This window comes from Elgaria multicarinata, chromosome 2 (assembly GCF_023053635.1).
Source record: "Elgaria multicarinata webbii isolate HBS135686 ecotype San Diego chromosome 2, rElgMul1.1.pri, whole genome shotgun sequence".
NCBI classification, from domain to species: domain Eukaryota; kingdom Metazoa; phylum Chordata; class Lepidosauria; order Squamata; family Anguidae; genus Elgaria; species Elgaria multicarinata.
This window is the reverse complement of record NC_086172.1, coordinates 66179304-66199898: the sequence shown is the minus strand read 5'-3', so window position 1 is coordinate 66199898 and position 20595 is coordinate 66179304. Positions and strand designations below refer to the sequence as shown.

At 40.5% G+C, this 20595-nt stretch overlaps 1 protein-coding gene across 1 annotated transcript in view; it reads right to left on the bottom strand.

Moving 5' to 3' along the window:
• SNX4 (sorting nexin 4) overlaps positions 1-18242 on the bottom strand; it is a 36567-nt gene extending 18325 nt beyond the window's left edge. Inside the window, exons 1-8 of the mRNA XM_063116649.1 lie at positions 17980-18242; positions 14261-14379; positions 13242-13380; positions 12637-12786; positions 11441-11488; positions 9924-9979; positions 4448-4520; positions 1409-1470 (exon numbers count right to left, since the gene is read on the bottom strand). Of these exons, the coding sequence (XP_062972719.1) occupies positions 1409-1470; positions 4448-4520; positions 9924-9979; positions 11441-11488; positions 12637-12786; positions 13242-13380; positions 14261-14379; positions 17980-18204 (872 nt within the window). The 5' untranslated portion in view covers positions 18205-18242. The remainder of the gene's footprint in view (positions 1-1408; positions 1471-4447; positions 4521-9923; positions 9980-11440; positions 11489-12636; positions 12787-13241; positions 13381-14260; positions 14380-17979) is intronic.
• Positions 18243-20595: the final 2353 nt, after the last annotated feature.

Below are 20595 nucleotides of genomic sequence, written 5' to 3'. Positions count from 1 at the left end.
ACCCCAAGTGCCTCTCCATTAACCCCTGCAAATCCCTTAGCAGGTGGTTGTTGCTCTAGCAGTGGCAGCCCTTTCTCTGCCCTCTCTCCCATCCCAACACTAGTGGCTTCCCATCCCCTGCTGGCACCGCTACACTACATTTAATCTTCCCAAGTCTCCTGGTGTTTGCAACATGCTATGCCACTATGATAGGCATGGGGTTGAGGAGGGAAGAGACCTCCCTTCTTCATTGTTGGGAGTCACAGCTGCTGAGGAGAGGAAGGAAGGGATAGAAAAGACGGTGCAAGCTGCCCCTGAGGAGGGAGAGAAAGAGAGGGAAGAACCACTATCAAAGCAGTATCAGTAAAGAGAGTGGGTGGAAGTGGGAGGGAGGAGTTCTTTGCCAGCTCAGATTTAAAGCCAAGCCCAATAAAATCCAAGGGCCGTAATGCTCACAGTAGGTTGTACTCTGAGCCAGTGAATTATGAACTTTGGGGACATTGCTATATTTCCTGTCTGATGGTGAAAAAAAGCTTATTGGAACGTTGAGCCCTCTAATGCAAAATACTCTCCAAACCCAGAGCCTGAAATTTATTTTCATGGGAGTTTTGTTTAAAATTCAGAACACCAGGATTTTAAAACAGAGCTGGCAATTGCCTTCCAAGTTTACGTTAAGAATATCCCCTAAATGAACACTTTTTAAAATACACAGAAACTTTTGTATGTCCTTCGGCAACATATGTCTACTTTACGTGTTCTAATAATCTTGTATGAACATTTTATATTTTTGTGTGTACTTTTACATTAAATTCTCAATAATACTTTTTAATGAGATGGTTGAAAAGTGGTATATAAATCTTGCAAATAGACTAAGCACTCCAAAAGCAATGTACTGTTAATCTTCCAATATTCTGTTTTGTAATTACTCTAGAGTGCCATTGCTATAGTATAAAATTCTAAAATCAGGGGGACACATCTGCCATTGATTAGCCTAGCAGATTAAATTTACCAGTTGCAGAACGGAGAAAGGAAGAGATTCCCCAGTACCAGAGTCAGATTCTTTAATTTGCCAATGAGATGGAAAAGTTAAGCACACAATCGGGCATATAAATCAAACACAGGGAAAAAATATTGCTTGAGTCATCCCTTGAAACAGATAAAAAGCAGAGCATCTGTACAATTGTCAGGATGGTAATGGCTTTTAGGCGTCCTATAAGAAATCAGTAGCAGGATTGCCTGTGGTTTCGGTTTATTCTCTCTAGCCTCCACTTGGTTGTTTTTTACAATTTTGAATTAGTTTATGGTTCAGTTGTTTTTTATTACTGTTTTTGCCCACTTTGAGCATTCATATGATTTGGAAAGGTGGGAATAAAATACCAAAATACAAGCCCAAACTACAAGTTTTATAAAAACTGGTCTCATTGCTTACCTGAAAACTCTGCCATAATTCCCATGGACTTTGTACACACCGTACAATCGATCTGCTACTCTCTAAAAGAAATATAAGTTGCAGTTTGTTTTCCAGACATACTCTTTAAGTGTAGATTTCAAGGAAGAGTATATCAAATAAGATTTTCAGATTTGCAAAGCTATCTTCCACTTAAGGTCAAAGCAGTCTTCCCTATCCTGGTATCCTCCAGATTTGGGAGTTGCAGGCCAACATATCTGGAGGGCACCAGGTTAAAGAGTAGCATTCCAGAAACCTCCATATTCTCTTGTCTCCTGTAAGTCTCCATACAAACAAGAAAATACATATTTGAAACCACCACCTTCTCTTCATTACTCCAATTTGCACATTAATCAATCAAAACATATCCTTTTACACTAATATGGCCACGTACGGATGTCACTTTAAACCATGATGGATTAATAAACTACTCTTATGGTAAAATAAGCTACAGTTATTCCCCACACGATCAGACAAATAAACTACTGTGCGTAATCTGAGTCATCCCCCTCACCCCCTGTTCTGCTGCAGCCCTCCCACTTCAGCAGCGGCGCTGTTTCACCCACTGATAACTTTGCAGCAGCGTGTTTGAACCTTCCAATATCCCAATGAGAGGGGAGAGGTTAATTTAGCACTTCCAGGATCGCCCTGACAAGAGGGTGGTGGCTTTAAAACACTGAAATTATGCAGGATTGGGGCCAAACTTCATACACAGACTCTCCTAGTTGGGAGGCACCTGATGCACTATCAAAACCTTTGGCAATTACAGACAAAGAACCGAAAACCTTGGGTGCACCAAAAAAGGGGGTGGCGCAGAAAAACCCTTGTAGGTTTGCAGGATCAGTTCCAAATTTCATACACAGTTCCCCTAGTCAGGAGGCACCCAATGCACCATCAAAAACTGAGTAATTACACACAAAGGATGAAAACCCCTGGGCGCACCAAAAGGAGAGTGGTGCAGATATATACCCTTGCATGTTTGCAGGATTGGGACATGTTTCATACATAGGCCTCCCTTAGCAAGGATGCACAAGAGGCCTATTGAAAACCCTTCACAATGACAAAGCCACATGAACAAAAGCACCTTTTGCCAAAAAGGGGGTGGTGGCTATAACACCATGGAAGTTTGCAGGAGTGGGACAAAACTATATACACAGCATTCCCTGGCAAGGATGCACACAAGGCAAAATGGCAACCCTACACAACTGCTGCCACTCGACTGAGATGGTGTTTGACACTTGGGGAGATTGCAGAGCGCACTGCTCGGGGAAGGGTTAGCATGGGGTCAGGCTGAGAGTTCAATCAGTTGCCAGGCAGATCATGGAAACAGATCTGATGGCTGGAGCAGTGGCAGTGGTTTTGACCACTCTTGCCAAGCAACTCTGTAGGTGACCAAAATAACCCACTGTGACCACAAAAAAGCACAATAACCCACTATGGGTTAAATAACCCACACTGTGGACCTTGAGTTATTTGGCCAAATAAACCAGCACAGATTATCATGTCATCCAAACGCAGTCTATGACTTCTTATGTAGGTTTTTTTTCTCAATGAAGCAAAAAACCTGACCCCTTGAGGTTAAAATGATGAACTAGGGAAAAGGGGTGGAAAAACTGCTAATCGTTCCACTATTGTCTTATTCCAAAACCACCTTACCAGGTGGGACAGGACATATATAAAAGCTACTAACATGGCAAACAACTTGAGTTCAGTAGGACTTTAAAAAATAAACAGAATAGCGGCTAAGATGATTCAAAAACAATTTTGTACTTTATCCGTATGTAAATTTTAGTATACCACTGAAGAAGACCATATAGGGTCAAAACGCGTTTGGTTTTGGTTTTATTGTTTATTGTGGTTTTATTGCTTATGGCTTGTATTATGTTTTTTGATGGTTTTATGTAATACCATACAGTTCAGATTTATTTGAACTATATTCAACACTTTTGTTACATAGTATACTAAAGATATCTTAAGTATTCCACTTACATTTACATGACTATTGATAGTGGAACGATTAGCAATTTTTCTACCCCTTTTCCCTAGTTCATGGTTTTTTTCTCATCAACATTTCCCCCCAATGTACACCCTTATCCATATGCTGCATGTCCTCAAAATCTGAGTATCTTAGATTTGAGGTATGATTGTAAAATGGATGCAGGCTCTTCTGTAATGCATAAAGTCTGAGGGGTTTTTTATTAGTCCAATAACTAATTTTTGAATATAAGCCCAGTACTGGAGTCTGGCTCACTTTCCAGATAAAATTAGTCTTCTTTAAAGATTACAATTATATTAGCTACTTTCTAGTACCCTGATATATAGCCTATAGACATAGTTAGACAACACGCATAATAAGTGAGTCAGAAATTCCTTATTTGGATTTTTAGATCTGTGTTATTAGGTCCCACTATTAAACACAGAGGTAACCTTAAGGAAGAATTCCTTATAACTCAAAGAACATACACAGGTTTGTCCTGACAATGCACATTCTTGTACCTTGTCCCACAGCAAATAAACTAAAAAGGAAAAAGAGGCACATGAGCTCAAAGCACAGTCTGGGGTTCTTTTGGGAGGGATCCAAAGAAAACAAAGAGCATATGGTTATACCATCAATAACCAAGTGCAGATCAATGCAATGGATGAGAGAGGAAGTTTCCCATCACACCACTTATTGGAATTGACTGGGATTAGATTAACAGGCTCAAGGAGAGGTCCAAGATTACCACACCTTCCTCACCCCTAATCCAGAACTTCCCAGGAACATGCATCTCACATTTAATTTGTGGAACTGAACCATTTTTAACCCCTAATATCTGACTACTACACTTAAAACATCTGTCTGTCTCAAACTTGTCACTATCATCTCATCATATATTTTGTTACGTAAAGCAAGAACACATTTTTACGAAATCAAATCACCACTTCCAAAACACAACAGGAGAGTCAAAACAGTTTACCATCAACCAAGCATAGATAGTCTTTTATTTGTACTTCTAAGACATAGAAAAAGAAAACACTTACAGCTCTGACTCTCAGAAGGTGTGATATGACAGATTGCAGCTCATCACTATAGTGTTTAAGCTCTGTAAATCTCCTGGGAATGCGAAAAGAGATAGTACATCATTAGCAATCAGGGAAGCAAGCTCCCACAAATTGCATGATAGGGTCAGAATAAAAAAGCTTAAAGAAACTAAGCCTGACTTGTTTAAATGCAATTATCTCTAGCTTCCTGAAGTAACAGCCATTGGCTAATGTAACCAGTTAACATGAGCAGAGCAGTTACTTATAAAACAACAAATTGGTTGAGTGAAGTGAGCCCTTTTGTTTATTAACATGTTAAACTTTCCATCTGTCAATTTGTAATGTGAATTGAACATTGAGTTATTGAAATGAAATTTGGTACACTCGTTCAGGGCAAAAAACCCAACTCAATCCCTGCACCTGTTTTCAGAGAGACAGGGAAGATGGAAAACAAAATACAATGCAAGAATCAACTTAAGCTATCACGTTGAAGCAGGGTTGAATATTTATGGCTTACTTCTCCCTTTGAAGTTTGAACACCATACCCATTTTCAAAAGGGAAGAGGGAAAGCAAAATACAGTGTGCTGCAAAATATGCGTTGGCGATTAAAGACTCAGAATGAAAGCTGGCATGCATGGCCAAGACACAGCTGTACATTTCATATTTAAACCTGAGCTCAATGATGCGGGTAGAAAATTTCCAGTGCTTTCTTTTTCCACAAAATCTTTTCCATTTCTTAAATTGATCAGTAACAATGAACGGATGCCAAATGCAAATACATGATTAGGCAAGCTTGGCAGTTTCAAAGTTGTAGATGTCAGGATATCATGCATAGTTCTCCAGATTGCTAAAATGTATTACAGTGTAATCCTATGCATTTTTAGACAGAACATCCCTCTATGGGATGTTGGGATGCTGGGAGTTGTAACACCTTTTTCTGTCTAAATACGCGTAGGATTGCACTCTGTCCATCAAAACTTTTTAGTACCTTTGCTTTTTGCTTAAATGTAAAGAATGTAAGTGAAGTATATGCTATCATCTTTCCAATTTTACAAGTAAATAAAAATTGAAAAATTCTACATGTAACCTTTATGTAACATCAGAAGCGTTTTAATTCTTTTTCTTCATATATTTCAGGCCAAATACTTGTGAAGTATTGGGACAAAACAAATGTGTGCCTTGTTCTAAAGCAAAATCACATACCAGAAGCTTCCCAGGAGCACAAATTTACTTTCAAACAAAAGGCACCGCAACCCTTGTTTTAATGAGAAATCACCACTTTTTAGCCACTAATGCATTTTGGCAGCAAATTCGGCAGTATGGCAGCAGCCATTACTGTATGCAGATTAGCCTAATTTGCACAGTACAATTTTCTTTAAAACCCACATCATTACCTGAAGTTGACCAATACACTGTTTAACAGGGACATGAGAAAGCATGGCTTTTCAAGCACTGTTCTTCACTAGTACAATTTTAGACAATGTGTAAGAAATACAGTTTGGCTGAAAGCTGTGGGGCTGTTGCATAAAGCACACACCAAAGCGAAGCTAGTCAGAACAACAACAACGAAAATACACTTATCCACCCATTAAGATACGCACACTCATTTGGGCGGCTTTTTAGCAACAAAGCTCTTGGAATATCCCCTCTAAGGAAGAAGGGGCAGAGTACACACTAGTCTCTTCCCCCTGGAATATGGCCCAGTAATAGGGGATACAATTTATACCCATTCGAGGTGATAGGCCCAATTTCCTTCCTTTAATGAAGGAAATACCACAGATGGTTCCCGGATCAGCTGATTTTCTTTGGGGATATTTTTCCATTTACCCTGGCAAGTTCTGTGCTGTTCTCTGCACATTTACAATCTGTGTGGAGTACAGAGGAACAGTCACTACTTGCACGTAAGCAACTCCCTAGGGTACTTATTTGCTGGTAGAGTGTTGGCTCAGAAAGGCTCGAGTCTGCTGTATGACATGATACACCAAAGGTCTTTCTCACAAGTCATCTACTGGCAAGGTACATCCACTTGAAGAGGATCACAAACTGAATGCTGGATGTGAGTTGGGATGGCATGAGTGTGCGTTTGGGGCTTGAGGCCCAGTGGGAAATCGCCAGCTCGGCTTCCTGGATGCCAGTCTATGGATCCCTACAATGTCAGGCAAGCTCACAGCTTTCCACTGCCTATCAACCCCTCATTTTATCCTTGCAAGTAGAGAACATTAGGCTGGCATGTGGTAATGGGGAGTCCTGCGAGCCGCCATTTTGCACAACTACGCTTGGGCATTTCCAGAAATATAATGCTGTGTCAATGGCCCCTGTAAATGATCCAGAAGTTTCAACTGCTGCAAAATGCAACAGTTTAACTGCTAACTAGTGCACGGTATCAAGACGATATTACACCAGTCATGTAAGATTTGCTTTCTGGGAGCAAATCAAGGTCTTGGTTTTAACATTTAAAGCCCTTAATGACATAGGACCTAGTTATCTAAGGGACAATCTGTTATTATGAACCTGGCCCAGGTATTAAGATCTGCAGAAAAGGCCCTTTTGAGGGTGCCGTTACTCACAGAGGCCGATTTGTTGGGTACACAGGAAAGGGCTTTCTCCTCTGTTTCCTCCAAACTACGGAATGCGCTCTGTCAAGAACTACAATTAGCCCCCACTCTCTCAGCACATCTTTTCAATTTAGACTTTTAAAAAGTGTAGTTATTATGGCGTTAATGTTTTTGTTTTTATTGTTCTAAATTGTTGTACACCACCTTGACTGCTTATAAGCAGATAAGGTGGTATGTGTTAATAATGAGATAATAAATAAGCATTTCTCCTCATTAGTAGGTTTACTGGTAGGAAGAGACTGCAGCTTGCTGCATTATGAAGAACCACCATGGGAAATGTTACATGCCACAGTAACATCTACAGCCCAAGGCCCCACTACCATGGCAAAAGCTGGGGGGCGGGGGAAGGAAAGGATAGAGAGGCATCATCATCAGGAGCACAATGGGATATACAATTCAGAAGAGGGACAGGGACATTTTTAGAAAATAGTTTTACTTGAGATCATTCCAAAACAGGCTGGGGGAAACACGATCATGAGTTACATAAGATTCTTCAACCCAGATTTTCATCTTGCATTACAGATGTATATTCCAGCAAAATGAATGCTGAATTTACTGTCAGGTTTGCCCTTCTCCTCATGCAAATCAATGTTTGTCTTTTAAACAATTTGTAGAAGGGGCACTTTTATATTTATTCATTCTCACTTCATTTTGTGTAATTCTCTCCATCTCCCTAAAGTTGCAAAACTGTTCTAGTGACAGGGCTGGGGAGGGCACAGAAGAGAGAAAAGAAGTTTGCAGACAACATCACAAGTGCTATCTAAGACAGATGCTGACACCTCCAAGTTCAAACTGATTGCACTGGAAACTTGCAGAACCAGGCTTTCAGCCACCTACCCCGGGGGGAAAACAACAAACTATAGCTTGGTGAAAATGCTTTCAAACTACTTTAAAAATGCTGTACTCCCTTGCTTTAAAAATCCTGTCTTCACATTAAGCTGAAAATAATTACCACTAATGTTAATCATGTACAAGATATATATATATATTATAATATATGAGAATTCTCCCCAGTTTGTGTTTGTTGATTTTGGGCTTCTGCCAGCACTTGAAAAAAGGTAAAAGATGAACTACAGTCCAATTTCCCTTTCTTATAGCAATAGTGGATAAAGAGGTCTGAAAAAGAATAGGAAAGCATGGCTGAAATAAATGTAAAAGTGGCCAAGGGAATGGAAGGATATTACAGAGAGTTGCCTTTATCAGCATATGGTTTAGCCAACATAAGCAGAAGCACTAATCTCATCATGTGAACTGCTGCCATGTTCTACATTTGCCTTTCGGAAAGTAGCGGGTAGGATTGTAAGAACTTTGTGCTTGGTGAATTTTGTTTTAAAATTTGAGTATGATTGAAGACCAGAGTCAGCGATTATGAAGTAGAGCAAGAAAGAGTTTAGTTAATGCATCATCCATATGTTTATTTTTCATCTACAGACAACATTTTTTTATTATTTCTCTTAAGTAAAACCATTATCCAGGACAATTGAAAATCAACTGGAAAAGTTAGTATTTTTAAATGCTTGTTGTGAGTAATGAGATTCCAACTATTGAATAAAAATGTTATGTTTGGTGGGTTTAAATACAACAAAAACAGTCTGTAGTATACTAGTCTCCTAACTAGTGAAAAGAGCAACAATACTAACTTTCCTAAGCCTTTCTCCCCGAAACCTACTTCCTCGGAACCTGAAGCATAAAGTAAACATCAATCTGACCATTAATTCTTGCAGCAGAAGGAAAAATTCTGTTGTAACATTCAGTTGTATTTGTGAAAGAACATTTTAATTAGCCTTCAGCTAGATACTAAGTTGTAGTAGAAAGCAGAAGTTACAAAAGCAGCCATTTTAAACATAAAAATTTGTGGGAATTTGATGTGTCTTTTAAGAAGTAAGTCCCACTGAAATCAATTGGGCTTACTTCCAAGTAGGTATAGAATTTCAGCCTTAGGCACACCTCTTACAAAGTTTAGAAGCCACTCTTCTATCAGTTTCCATACCCTATTCACAAGAAACCAATTCAGCAGCCAAGATCATTTGAATAGCACCCAGGCTTCTCTTTGCCTTGTCACCACATTATTCCTTTACCCATTGCTTTGATGAAGACAACTGGTGTTCACTGTCACGGTAGGAGAGTATAAGCATCAGACCAAAAGCCTACCTAATCCAGCTTCCCATAGTAGCTAACCAGATGCCTATAGGAAACCAATATGCAGGACATGGTGAAAAAAGCCTCTCTTTCTGTTGTTCCCTGGCAACTGGTATACTACTGCCTCAGCTCCAGGAGATAGTGTAAAGCCACCATGACTAGTACTAGCCACTGACATATTATGACATTTAGAAAGCCTATCCACTTACATGTTTTGCTGGATGGAGGTATGTTGTGAGAGGGAAGGCAGAAGGGTAACAAAAGAAGGAAGAACTGAAGGCAGCATATGCATAAACATCTTTAGTATGCAAAAAACAAACAAAAGTCCAGCCAAGTGAGGGAGGAATGGTCTTAATACTTGGGGTGGAGGAAAATTGGTCCAAGGGGATTGGGTACTAGTGTGTCTACATCTGACCTAAGGTCAAAATCCAATATATTCACTGGACCATACTTTGGTTTGTAGCCAATGTTAGTCTAACTTAAGTCCCATTCATTTCAATGGGTTTACTTTAAGTGGCACTAGTACTGGATACAACCCTTTATATTTAAAAAGAATATGTATGGGTTGTATATACTTCCTCTAAAGAATGGTCTCATATGCCCATTTCTAAAATAACTTTTTATTTTGAATTAATAGGCACTGAGAAATAACATTTAAGCGAATGAGAAATGTTTACACATTAACTATAACCATAATTGCTATAAAAAACCCCACACTTACTTGTCTGGGTTTTTCACCCGGAATGTTGCATTAAGAGCTTTTAACCTAGAATCAGCCTGGTGGAGGAAGAACATATATACACAATTTTTATTAACTAATTTAAAACCACAAGAAGCACCAAATGATTTTGTCACCCTTTGTGAGAGTTGTTTAGCCATCTGTAGCCATCTTACATAATAAGCCTTGTAATGAAGGGGAAAAAAACACCTTGCTGAAATTTCAGCAAGAGACTAATTCCTTTCCAGAAAACACTTCATATTTCACAAAATTCCTACACTGATGGCACCTTCATGTAGGAACAAAATTGTTATATGCAATAAGACCGTAATGATGATCCTATTTGCACAAACAAAAATATTTACACACATGTGCTTTGTGACATATGATCTAAAACATTAATTGTTGTTGTTACTTCTAAGGCTCCTTGGAAGGATTTGCATTTTGAAAAGTGGGCTACAGATGACTATAATAAATAATAAGCATAAATGATAGCCCTCTTGCCTTGGTTGATCTAAAATCGTTACTTAGCCAGTCTTCCAGGACAAAGTGGAGTTTCTAGAATCAAGAGGTATATCTCAAAAATAACTGCAGCTGAGGTCCTTGTAACATTGTTTTAAAAAACATTATGTCCCGAAGTATAGAAGTATTGATACAACTTGGTTGGTTCAACTTTGTTGTAGTGGGACTGCTTATCTCGAAAGTAACCAAAACACAGATCCTCTTTAGACTTCAGAGCCTCTCCACTTTGGGAGACTGGTAGCAGGTATGTCCTCCTCTGGCCCTCTCACTGGGAGAAGATTATCTTATTTGAACTGGGAATTAAAACATTTATTTGGATATTGAACAACCTGAGCTCCTCCATTCAGGATTTGGACTACAAGGCTCTCTGTTCTCGACATGGCTAGAGGGATGAGTAGGTAAACACACTGAAGTGTATAGCAGAGCTACAGATAGGTCATACTGTGCCAAACACTATGAAAGGAATGGGGGTGAAGGAGGTGCGAACGCTCAAGATCTACTCCTGTTATTGCCATGAATCAAAGGTTCCAGAGGCAATAATATTTTAAACAAAACAGGAACAAAATGTAAAGCAAAAGTGAGGACAAGCAGATTGATGGAAAAGGATAGAGCAGAACGACATGGTGTGTTTTTTATTAAGAATAGCAAAAATTACTGTCCCACTGGCCTTTACGAACAAAAAGAGAGGGCACTTGGGCAATGAAGTCTCTCTAGCTAAAAGAAACACACATATGAAGCATTGGTGCACACATATTTCCAGGATATTAACATCATGGTTAATCAGTCAAGAAGGGAGATTCCTCCTTTAGATTCCTCTGTAGAGCATGAATTGCTTCCTGCTCTTCACCAAGCAACAATAGTTCCAATATGAACAACAGCTAAGACTTCCACTTTACCAAAAGGTAATTTTTGGATACAACCCTTCCTACATTCACTTAGTTATGGCTCTACCCTTAGTCAGAATAAGACATGGTACATTTAAAAAAGTATATAATTACCTTCAGCTGAAATCCCGTTTCATTCACCATCTCCTTCCATCCACCTTCCTAGAAATGGAAATTTTATTTCCATTGTTATTTTCAACGTTTTATGAATGTTAACACTCTGTGTAACAACACTGGTTCAAAATTCATTGAGCTCATATAAATTCATTGATGCATATAAATTTATTCTATTAAACAGGCTTGCAAATAAATCTACTAAAGTTACTGGCCAACAAAATGTTTACTAGGTCATCTGTGTCATTCACATGTAGCAATGTAAAGCCATTTGTGCTATATCATCAATCTGAAAAGAACGTCCTCACCTCCAACTTTACTCCAATTTACAAAACTATTCAGTTTGGTCAGGTGGAAGCAATTTCTACTCACTGCAGGTGAGTAGCTGCCTAATATAAAAGCCAGGGTGTATATTACTCATCTCATTATTTTTAAAGTGCACAGTCCATCTCTCCCTATTCAGAACCATGAAGGTTTCCTGATGGCTCTCTCCCTATAGGCAAGGAAAGATGGAGGAGCTGGAGTCGGAGAAAGAAAGAAGCCACTGGCCAGCTCTGCTGTTATTTACAATTATCTCTGGGGTAGCTATCTTCCTTGCTTCTTCACTTTCCCAACTACTAGGAGAGATGAGGTATTCCAGAGAAAACAGAGCTGGCCAGTGGCTCTATTTCCCCTAACTAATACTTCATGCCCTTTCAGTTTTCTTTGCCTGTAGGGAGAGTGGACTGCTTTTTAAAATACGGTTACATAAACTAGAGAGCAAGATAGAAATTTGGAGGGGTGCTTCCAGTACCCCTCTCCCAACTTCCAAAAATCTACAGCAGACTTTTTTCACTACATAATCTCGTTATGTCTTTGCTTCCATTATATCATTTTTACAAAGCTCTGGAGACTTTCAGAAACAGCCGTCCTCACTGTTCAGCCTTAGAATTAGAGCAAACATATATGGCTGTGTTATACCAAGTTAGACCATTGGTCCATTTAGCGCAATAATGTTGAAACTGACTTGGCAGCTGCTCTCCAGGGTTTCCCAGCCCTACCTAGAGATCCTGGAGATTCTACCTAGGACCTTTTGCACGCAAAGCAATGAGATACAGCCCCATAATTATTATATACTTAGATGTACATAATACGAATCAGGATGGAGAGATGGATTTTTTTGTTTTTTGTTTTAAATCCAGTCTGCATTAAGATACCTGGGTTAAAAATGCATTAAAAATCTTCTCCTGGCAAAGAATGGGATGTGAAGCCACACGCAAGAGAAAGTTTTCCAAGCCAATCCTTCTTCTTTCCACAAAATCTGGATCCATGTTATCTGCTGATAATTTATGCCAAACAAACTCTGCCTATGGAACAACAGGGCGTGTTAATAGCAGGCTTTTGTATACTTATGTTAAGGTACCATAAAATACAATAAATTCTTCACCAAGTAATTAAAATTCTCCATCTCTATAAATTATGTAAGGAAGTTAAATATATTAGTAGCTAAATTTGTTTTAAGTAGTTTTATGAAGTTTTGTGCTCCAGGCACTGAAAATGCTGCCCAAGGTCAGCTCCTGCTTCTATCCCCCACTCTTTAGGTATCACCAGGCATTGCCAACACATGTGCAAGAACTATTCCCAGCCTTAAGGGCTAGAGGGTTGCTTTTAAAACAAAATTAAAGTAGAGATTCTTACCAAAAATCAAAATTCTGTACTTATGTGTTGTGATAATGGCACAGACTTGGAGAAATGCAAGAGTGGGTATTGTGCTGGGAGAAATGGGAAAACAGAATGAGGTGAAGTTGCAAAATTGTCTTACCCTTTTTTCTGGCAAAGGTGGTACAATAATATGTGGATAGTTAACTAGTAAATAATTCCTCAACAACTCAAATTCACTGTATCGTCTCCAAAGAGAATCTGGGGGGGAACATTGTCCTTCAGCCTGTGACTCTACAGCCCTGAAAGATATCAAAACATAACTTTGAAGAAATAATGGTCAGTATAACACCATCCAACTTAGACTTCAAATTATACACCAGTTGATAGGAAGTCTTTTTTGGGGGTGGGGGGTGGGGGACAATGATCCTTGAAGTAATGTTATGGAACCAAGGAAGATACTTTAAACTGAGTCAGACCACAGGCTCATCTAGCCCAGTATTGTTGACAGTGGCTCAGTTCAGACAACACATTAGTCAATGCAGAGCAGGAGCATAATGTAGGACTGACATTTGTTTTAATAAGGAGACTCTAGTTTCCAAGTCAGAGCTACCCACTGCTCTCCATTTCCATGTCAAAACAAAAACTATTTTAGGTAGACTTTTAAAATTTATCTATTTCTTCATAATGAGGCCTTAAACAATTCATCTGTCAGGGATGCTTCAGGGTGGATTCCTGCACTGAGCAGGGGGTTGGACTCGATGGCCTTGTAGGCCCCTTCCAACTCTGCTATTCTATGATTCTATGATATGAAAAATAATGTATTAGGGGATACAGAAAGGGGGGGAAATGGGCATCTGTTCCACTGTTGGGGTAACTGAAAAGCCAAAAGTCAGGCGGGTTGTTTTAGACATGATTAAAGAAGGTTTTTGTTTTTAGGACTGAACACGAATGTCTGGAAGGGTCCTTTTTTTTTTTTTTAAAGAGAACAGGAGAAAATAGTAACTGTGTTCTATTTGCAAAATGCTAAAGGGGTTCTATGCATGGGTAAAAGACTTATGCGTATCTGGACTTAATAAGCTGAGATATGAGGCCACAGAATATTACACTGAAATTGGCCATTAAACTAATAGTGAAGAGACAATCTAATAACTGACATTAGTTGAAGTTTGTTTTACCCACCTTGTTTCCACGAGGTAAGCAGTGTAAGTTTCCTGCATGTTCATGGCATTCCGTCCAGTCCGTTTCTCTGCTTCTGCGACACTGATTTCTATCTTCTTCAATAAACAATCTTCCATCATCTTTTTGCAAAAAGAGAGGTATTATTTGCATGTATTACTTCAGTTGCTCTGCACAAGAAACTAGTAAGTCCTTTTAAGTCTGTCAAGTGACAAAGCCTAGCTTTTAACAAGGCAGAGCCAAGTTTAATTTCATGCTGTCAAGTGGCCCCAGTGATTCAAGCATGTTCACCTTATAGTACATACATGATATTCCAGTATTTTCAATATTGGTTTATTTATTCATTTTCATTCAACGCATTTGTATCCTCCTCTTCAGTTAAAAGGCTTCCAAAATGGCTTACAAGAATCAATACTTAGAAAGTCCCTGCCCTCAGGCTTTCAATTTAAAAAGGCACATGTCACAAGGAAAGGAATTAGGAGGGAGGAGGAAAAAAGCATAAAGGTAAAGACTGATTTAGTTGCCCATATAGATATAGCTATTCTGAGGACAAATTGTACTCAGGTTGGCACTGCATCCACTGTCCTTCTGGGCTAGTCTGTCACTCTTTTCTTCTCTTCTGCAATTTCTCTTCTTTTGAGTTCAAGCTACAACTATTTCTTCTCCCCATCAACATGTGCCAAGATGTTTCCTTAGAATTCTTCTTCTGGTGGCAGATGGAGGAAAGAGGGGCCACCATTGAGAGGTGTCCTATCCAACCAAGTCTCAGCAATACAGGCCAGGATGACAACTGCTTTTCTTTCCCTGGCCTGGCATTTACCATTAGCATTTAGAGACTCAACACTACAACAACCAGGACACTTGAAATAGAGGACATTAATTAATTGCTTGACCATACCTCCCCTTAGTTGTCCTAATCACCTCCCACCACCTGTTATGCTTGCAACTGAGGTGTCCTTCTCAGTCATTTGCCACACAGCCACTGAGACACATGATATAAGTTAACAACTATGAACATGCATTACAGCAGCAAGATTGCTAGAAGTGAGCAATTGGCCATTAAACAGCCTTAGTCCATCAGTTCTTACAAGCACTTCCAAATGGGATAAGGAACCTCTGAAGAAACCAGTAACCTAGATTGTCTCCAACCCTCACCTCTCTATCCTGCTCTCATCTTGATATCTATTCTCAACTCCCTAGCTAGAGGGTTTTTTGTTCCCAACCCAAATGACAAGGAGGAAATGTCCCTTTATCCCTTTTGTGGCGAACTATTGCCAATGGCAGCCACCGTAGAAGAATGCTGCCAAGCCCAGCAGCACCAGAATTTATTGGTCCAAGTGGGCAGGTTTTTCCTCACCTGGGCTGCAGATGGAAGCAGACTCCAGTACTTTACACTCCTAGTAGCAAAAAAAGATGATGCATATGTGGGGTTAAAGATCCTTAATTATGGGATTAAAGGACCTTAATTAAACCCTTTTGCTGTTCCTGCTGCTGCCCTTTCTACAAATGTTCTTGTGAGGAGTAGAGTAGCTCATGGTGTGCAGACTGTGGATAGGGAGACATTTTTCTCCCTCTCTCAAAATGCTAAAACATGGGGTCATCCCATGAAGCTGATTGGTGGGAGATTCAGGACAAATAAAAGGAAGTACTTCTTCACACAGCGCACAGTTAAATTATGGAATTCACTACCACAAGATGTAGTGATGGCTTTAAAAGGGGGCTGGATATGATGGTTGTATATTATCTCAAGAATGGCAATATGCCCCTCAATATTAATTGTTGGGAAACATGAGTGGGAGAGTGCTATTGCGTATGTGTCATGTTTGAAGGCTCCCCATAGGCACCTGGCTGGCCACTGTGGGAACAGAATGTTAGATTAGATAGGCCTTTAGTCTGATTCAGCATAGGTGTTCCCTATATTCTTAATCTCTAAAATGCTTTTTGTAATCTAGTACTCTCCTGCTCAGCTGGGGAAGAAGCAATTGCCCTAAGATGAACACTCCTGGCAAAATGCATAGTACTATATAAGATAAGCTATACGTGAAACTGGCCAAACTTTTCCTCCAACCGCATGTGTTTATTAAGAGAAAGCACTGGAACTAGCAGCTGTTGTGCCAAGTGCAGTCTCTCCCCCTTTTGGTTTAGGGGTAATGAACTATATCTTCAACCTAGGCCTGAAGAGGAGCACTGACAATGATGTTGCAGATGGGAGAAAGAACAAAGAGAAAGATCACATACTACGTTTCCACTTGCTACAGTCCACAGGTGCTTCCTGATGTGACTTTTATTGTGCAATCACCCTGCCTCATTCACTGAATTTTACAAGGGGGGCAGATGATGTTGCTTTCAATTTGTAGCCCCCTGTGTTTTCCCACAGCTTTTTCCATATTTTTTTCTTATCAGAAAAAACAAACCCTTTAACAAAGAAACAATGGAATGGCTACACAATGCTTTTGGATGGGTAGTGTTAGCAGCCCTCTATCTGGAAACATCCCAGCTGAAGTAGCAGAAGTAAGAAACAAACACTGAAACAGAAGGCAGAGCATTCCCTCAGGAATTATTTGAAAGACTACAATGAGTTATTACCAACAAGAGCAGGTCTTTCTCCTATATTTCATCATCTCATTTTCTCTATTTTGACCAAATCTGGCTGCCTGCAGGCCTCACCATCTCCATAGCTTTAACTATAGCCAAACCTTTATTCTGTTTCTACCTCAGTCTACTGCAGTGAGTGGCGAACAGCTAAATCCTATACATCCGGGTCTAATAAGAAGTAATTCCCATTGTGTCCAGTGGAACTTATTCCCAAGTAAAAATGCATAGGATTGCAGCCTAAGAGGCTATGGTTACAATCCTGTACATACTTACCTGGCAGTAATTTCCACTGAACTCAGTGGAGCTTAGTTCTGAGTAGACTTGAACTGAATGGAACCAATAACTAAGTCCCTAATTTAAATTTTGCTTCACTAGAGTACATTAGGCAAGCCACTGACATCCTCAGACACCCATCTGCACTATGGAGGCAGTAATACTCACCTACCTTACCAGATAGTATGCAAAGCACTCTGAACACTCTAATGCTAAGAGCTAACACAGCTATCACCATGGTCATCCCTAGACTTCCTAGGAGGGTGACTCCATGTATAAAAGAAAGAAAGAAAGAGGGGGCTTTGTATAAAAGAGTTTCATAACAAATTACAATGGGGGGGGGGAGAGAAAATACAAGAAGTAGGGATTTCAGCAGGGGCAGCTGGCTTTCCTCACCCTTGCAAGCCGGGCTGTACCTGCTCGAACTCCCACGTGTGTACAACTCTTACGAGATGCAAGAAGACTCCTGGCTGCCCCTCACCCACCCACGCAGGCTATAGACCCCGATCTTTGCCCGGTGGAAGTAGGGGTCAGCAGCGCCCAGCCCAGCCCAGCCCAGCCCAGCCCAGCCCAGCCTTTCGTAACACCCAGGCTCCTTTCCCCGCCCCAAACTCCCACCACCCAATTCCTGCTGCCTCCTACTTCTTCTCAGTCTCTCCACCCACTACCACCACCGTGCTGTTGCTACTATTATTTACTACTGCTGCCTCTGCCTCTCCGGCCCGTCCTCCCACGCCACCCCACTCTCTTGGTTCCCGGTTGCCTCCGTCGGGGAAAGGAGGCGAGACAGGCCCGCCGCCGGACCGCGGCCTAACTGCTATCCTAGTCCCCGGGAGTGGCGGAGCTTCCCTCACCGCGTAAGCTACCAGTCCAGGCGGCGGCGGCGGCGGCGCCCTCTCCTCCTCGTCGTCGTCCTCTTCTTCTTCTTCTTCTTCTTCCTCCTCCTCCTCCTCCGCCGCCTCCTCCTCCTCAGGCACTGGGCCGCCGGGGGACTCGGGCTCGTCGCCTTCCTGGCTACTACTGCTGCTGGCTCCGCTGCTGCTCCCGCCGCCGGGGCTCTCAGCACCGGGATGCTCCATGGAGGCAGGGAAGAGGGGCTCGGAGGCTGCCTTCCGCGCAGGCGCCCAGCGCTTCAAGGCGGGGGCTGAGCTAATAGCGCGGAAGAGCGAGCGGGTGTGGGTGTGGGTGGGAGGGAGAAACAAACATGACGTGTGGGAGCGGGGGCGTGTGGCGGCCGCGGCTCCGGCTCCCCTCATACGTCCTCCCCCCCTTCGTGCGGTACTGTTAAAATGTGAAGTCCGATCCTCTCTACATGTTTATTTTTGAAGTCCCAATCAGTTCGATACAGCCCTCCCCCCGCCCCAATCCTTGTTACATGTTTCAGTGAAATTTAGGATAAAATCCAACGTAAATCCTAGGGTAGACCCATTAAAGTGAATGGGACTTATAGTCATGACCGATTTACTAACTTAAGCCCCGTTTATTCCACGGATCTATTCTAAGTGTTGGATTTTACCCTTAAAGTGCAATCCTACGCATGTTTAGACAGAAAAAAGCATTACAACTCCCAGCATTCCCCAGTTGTAGGTCTTTTTCTGTCTAAACATGCCTAAGGTTACTCCGTACACCCATTTCAGTGATTACTGCTTTCAGTGGGACTTACTCCCAGGTATGTTGTTGTTGCTGCTGCTGCTATTATTATTATTATTATTATTATTATTATTATTATTATTATTATTATTATTATTTATTACATTTCTACACCGCCTCATAGCTAAAACTCAGGGCAGTTTGCAAAGATTAACAACCACAAAAATACATTATACAAAGCGTAAAAACCTTTACATATAAACAGACAGAACACAAAAAGACAATGTATATCTAAAAAACAATTTGAAACAATCAGCCGTAAGACAAATCCAGCACCACCTGATTAAAATATGCAGACAGGGTGTTAGGAACTAAGCCTATGCACGTTTGGTTATGCATATTTACTCAAAAATCATGGACTATGCAGAGTTTTACTCCCTGGGAAAATGTCCATCTGCCTTTAACAGCACAAGGCCAGATCTACACCAAGCAAGATAAAACGCTTTGAAAACTGTATACGGAGTGTGTCCTGGGCCCCAACAGTTGTCAAAACTGTTATAAGCCGTTTTAAAGCAGTAGTGTAGATCCTGTATTTGGTGGGGTTTTACGTGCTACTAAGTGTGTTTAGGAATGCAGCCGTAATGTTTTCTTAGAGCATAATACGATACGAAGTTAAGGACCAGGACTTGTTTTCAATGGCAGAAAGTAATAACAATGACAGAAGTTATAACAAAGAAGAGGGAGCGTGCACCTGAGCATGTACAGTATTTGCCGTGCCTTCACAGCTTGCCTCCCATCCACTCGTCCATAGCATCTATCTTCCCACCCCAACCATAGCCCCGGTCTACATATTTCTCATAATTAAAATGATCGTTTTAATGGATGGGATTTCTGTCCGCATAGATTTTTTGAAGCACTCTTAAGATTTTGTTTCATTGTTTAATAAAGTTAATTCGAGTCTTGTTTAAGTTGAACAATCAATGGTGCAACCTTTCTAAGTGCGTTTTAAGACAGGACAGATCAAGGCTGACTGTTCTTATTGTTATTCAGTCTAGAGAAAACCAGGTAAAAGAGAAGAGAGCGAGCAGAACATGGGCCATTGCATGCTGGTGTGTAGCCAAAAGCTTTTCTTGAAACTCATTTAGACTACTTTATGTTATCATAGGCTAAAACAGAACCCCCAGTTTCCCATCATATCATCTATAGGGCCCAGCCATAACAATAATGCTTGGTGAAGCAGAGATGTGGGATTCACACAAGTATTTCAATTATATCATTGGTGTGGGTTCAGAAAATTCCAATATGTGCATCCTTTAAAATGCATGTATAATTGATGCAAGAGACATATCTTAATGTATATCTAGAATAAACAGCCCAAAGACTGCACAATAATGGGAAACAGATTTTGGGCGACAGTGTGCAATCATGCAGAAAATGGACTTTAGGTTTATAAAACAAATCTCAATGCAGTCATACTCAAAGGGCACTTCGGCAGTTCACATACTCAAAAGGGGCTTTCGTTCCAAGAAAATCTTAATTGTAAAAGCTTGGGAAACTCTATCTTACTAGGAATGTACAGTGAAGGTAATAATTAAAATAACCTTGGAAGAAATTTGTACAAACACAGAAGACAACAGAATAGAAACCAGATACATTGAAAGCACTCAAAGGGTCTTAAAAATAATATTGGTGTTTATTTTAACTGTAGTTGTGAAAGGAAGATAGGTTAGAGAGGGCAAATGTGTGCAAGTTTAGTGTAGTGTGAATGTTTTGCCTTCTAAGAAATAAAAGCTAAAATGTTCAGATGGAGAAACATATTCAGAGACAATTGTTGTTAATTAGGTTTGATGGTACAATGGTCCATGCAAAGAAACCAAGGT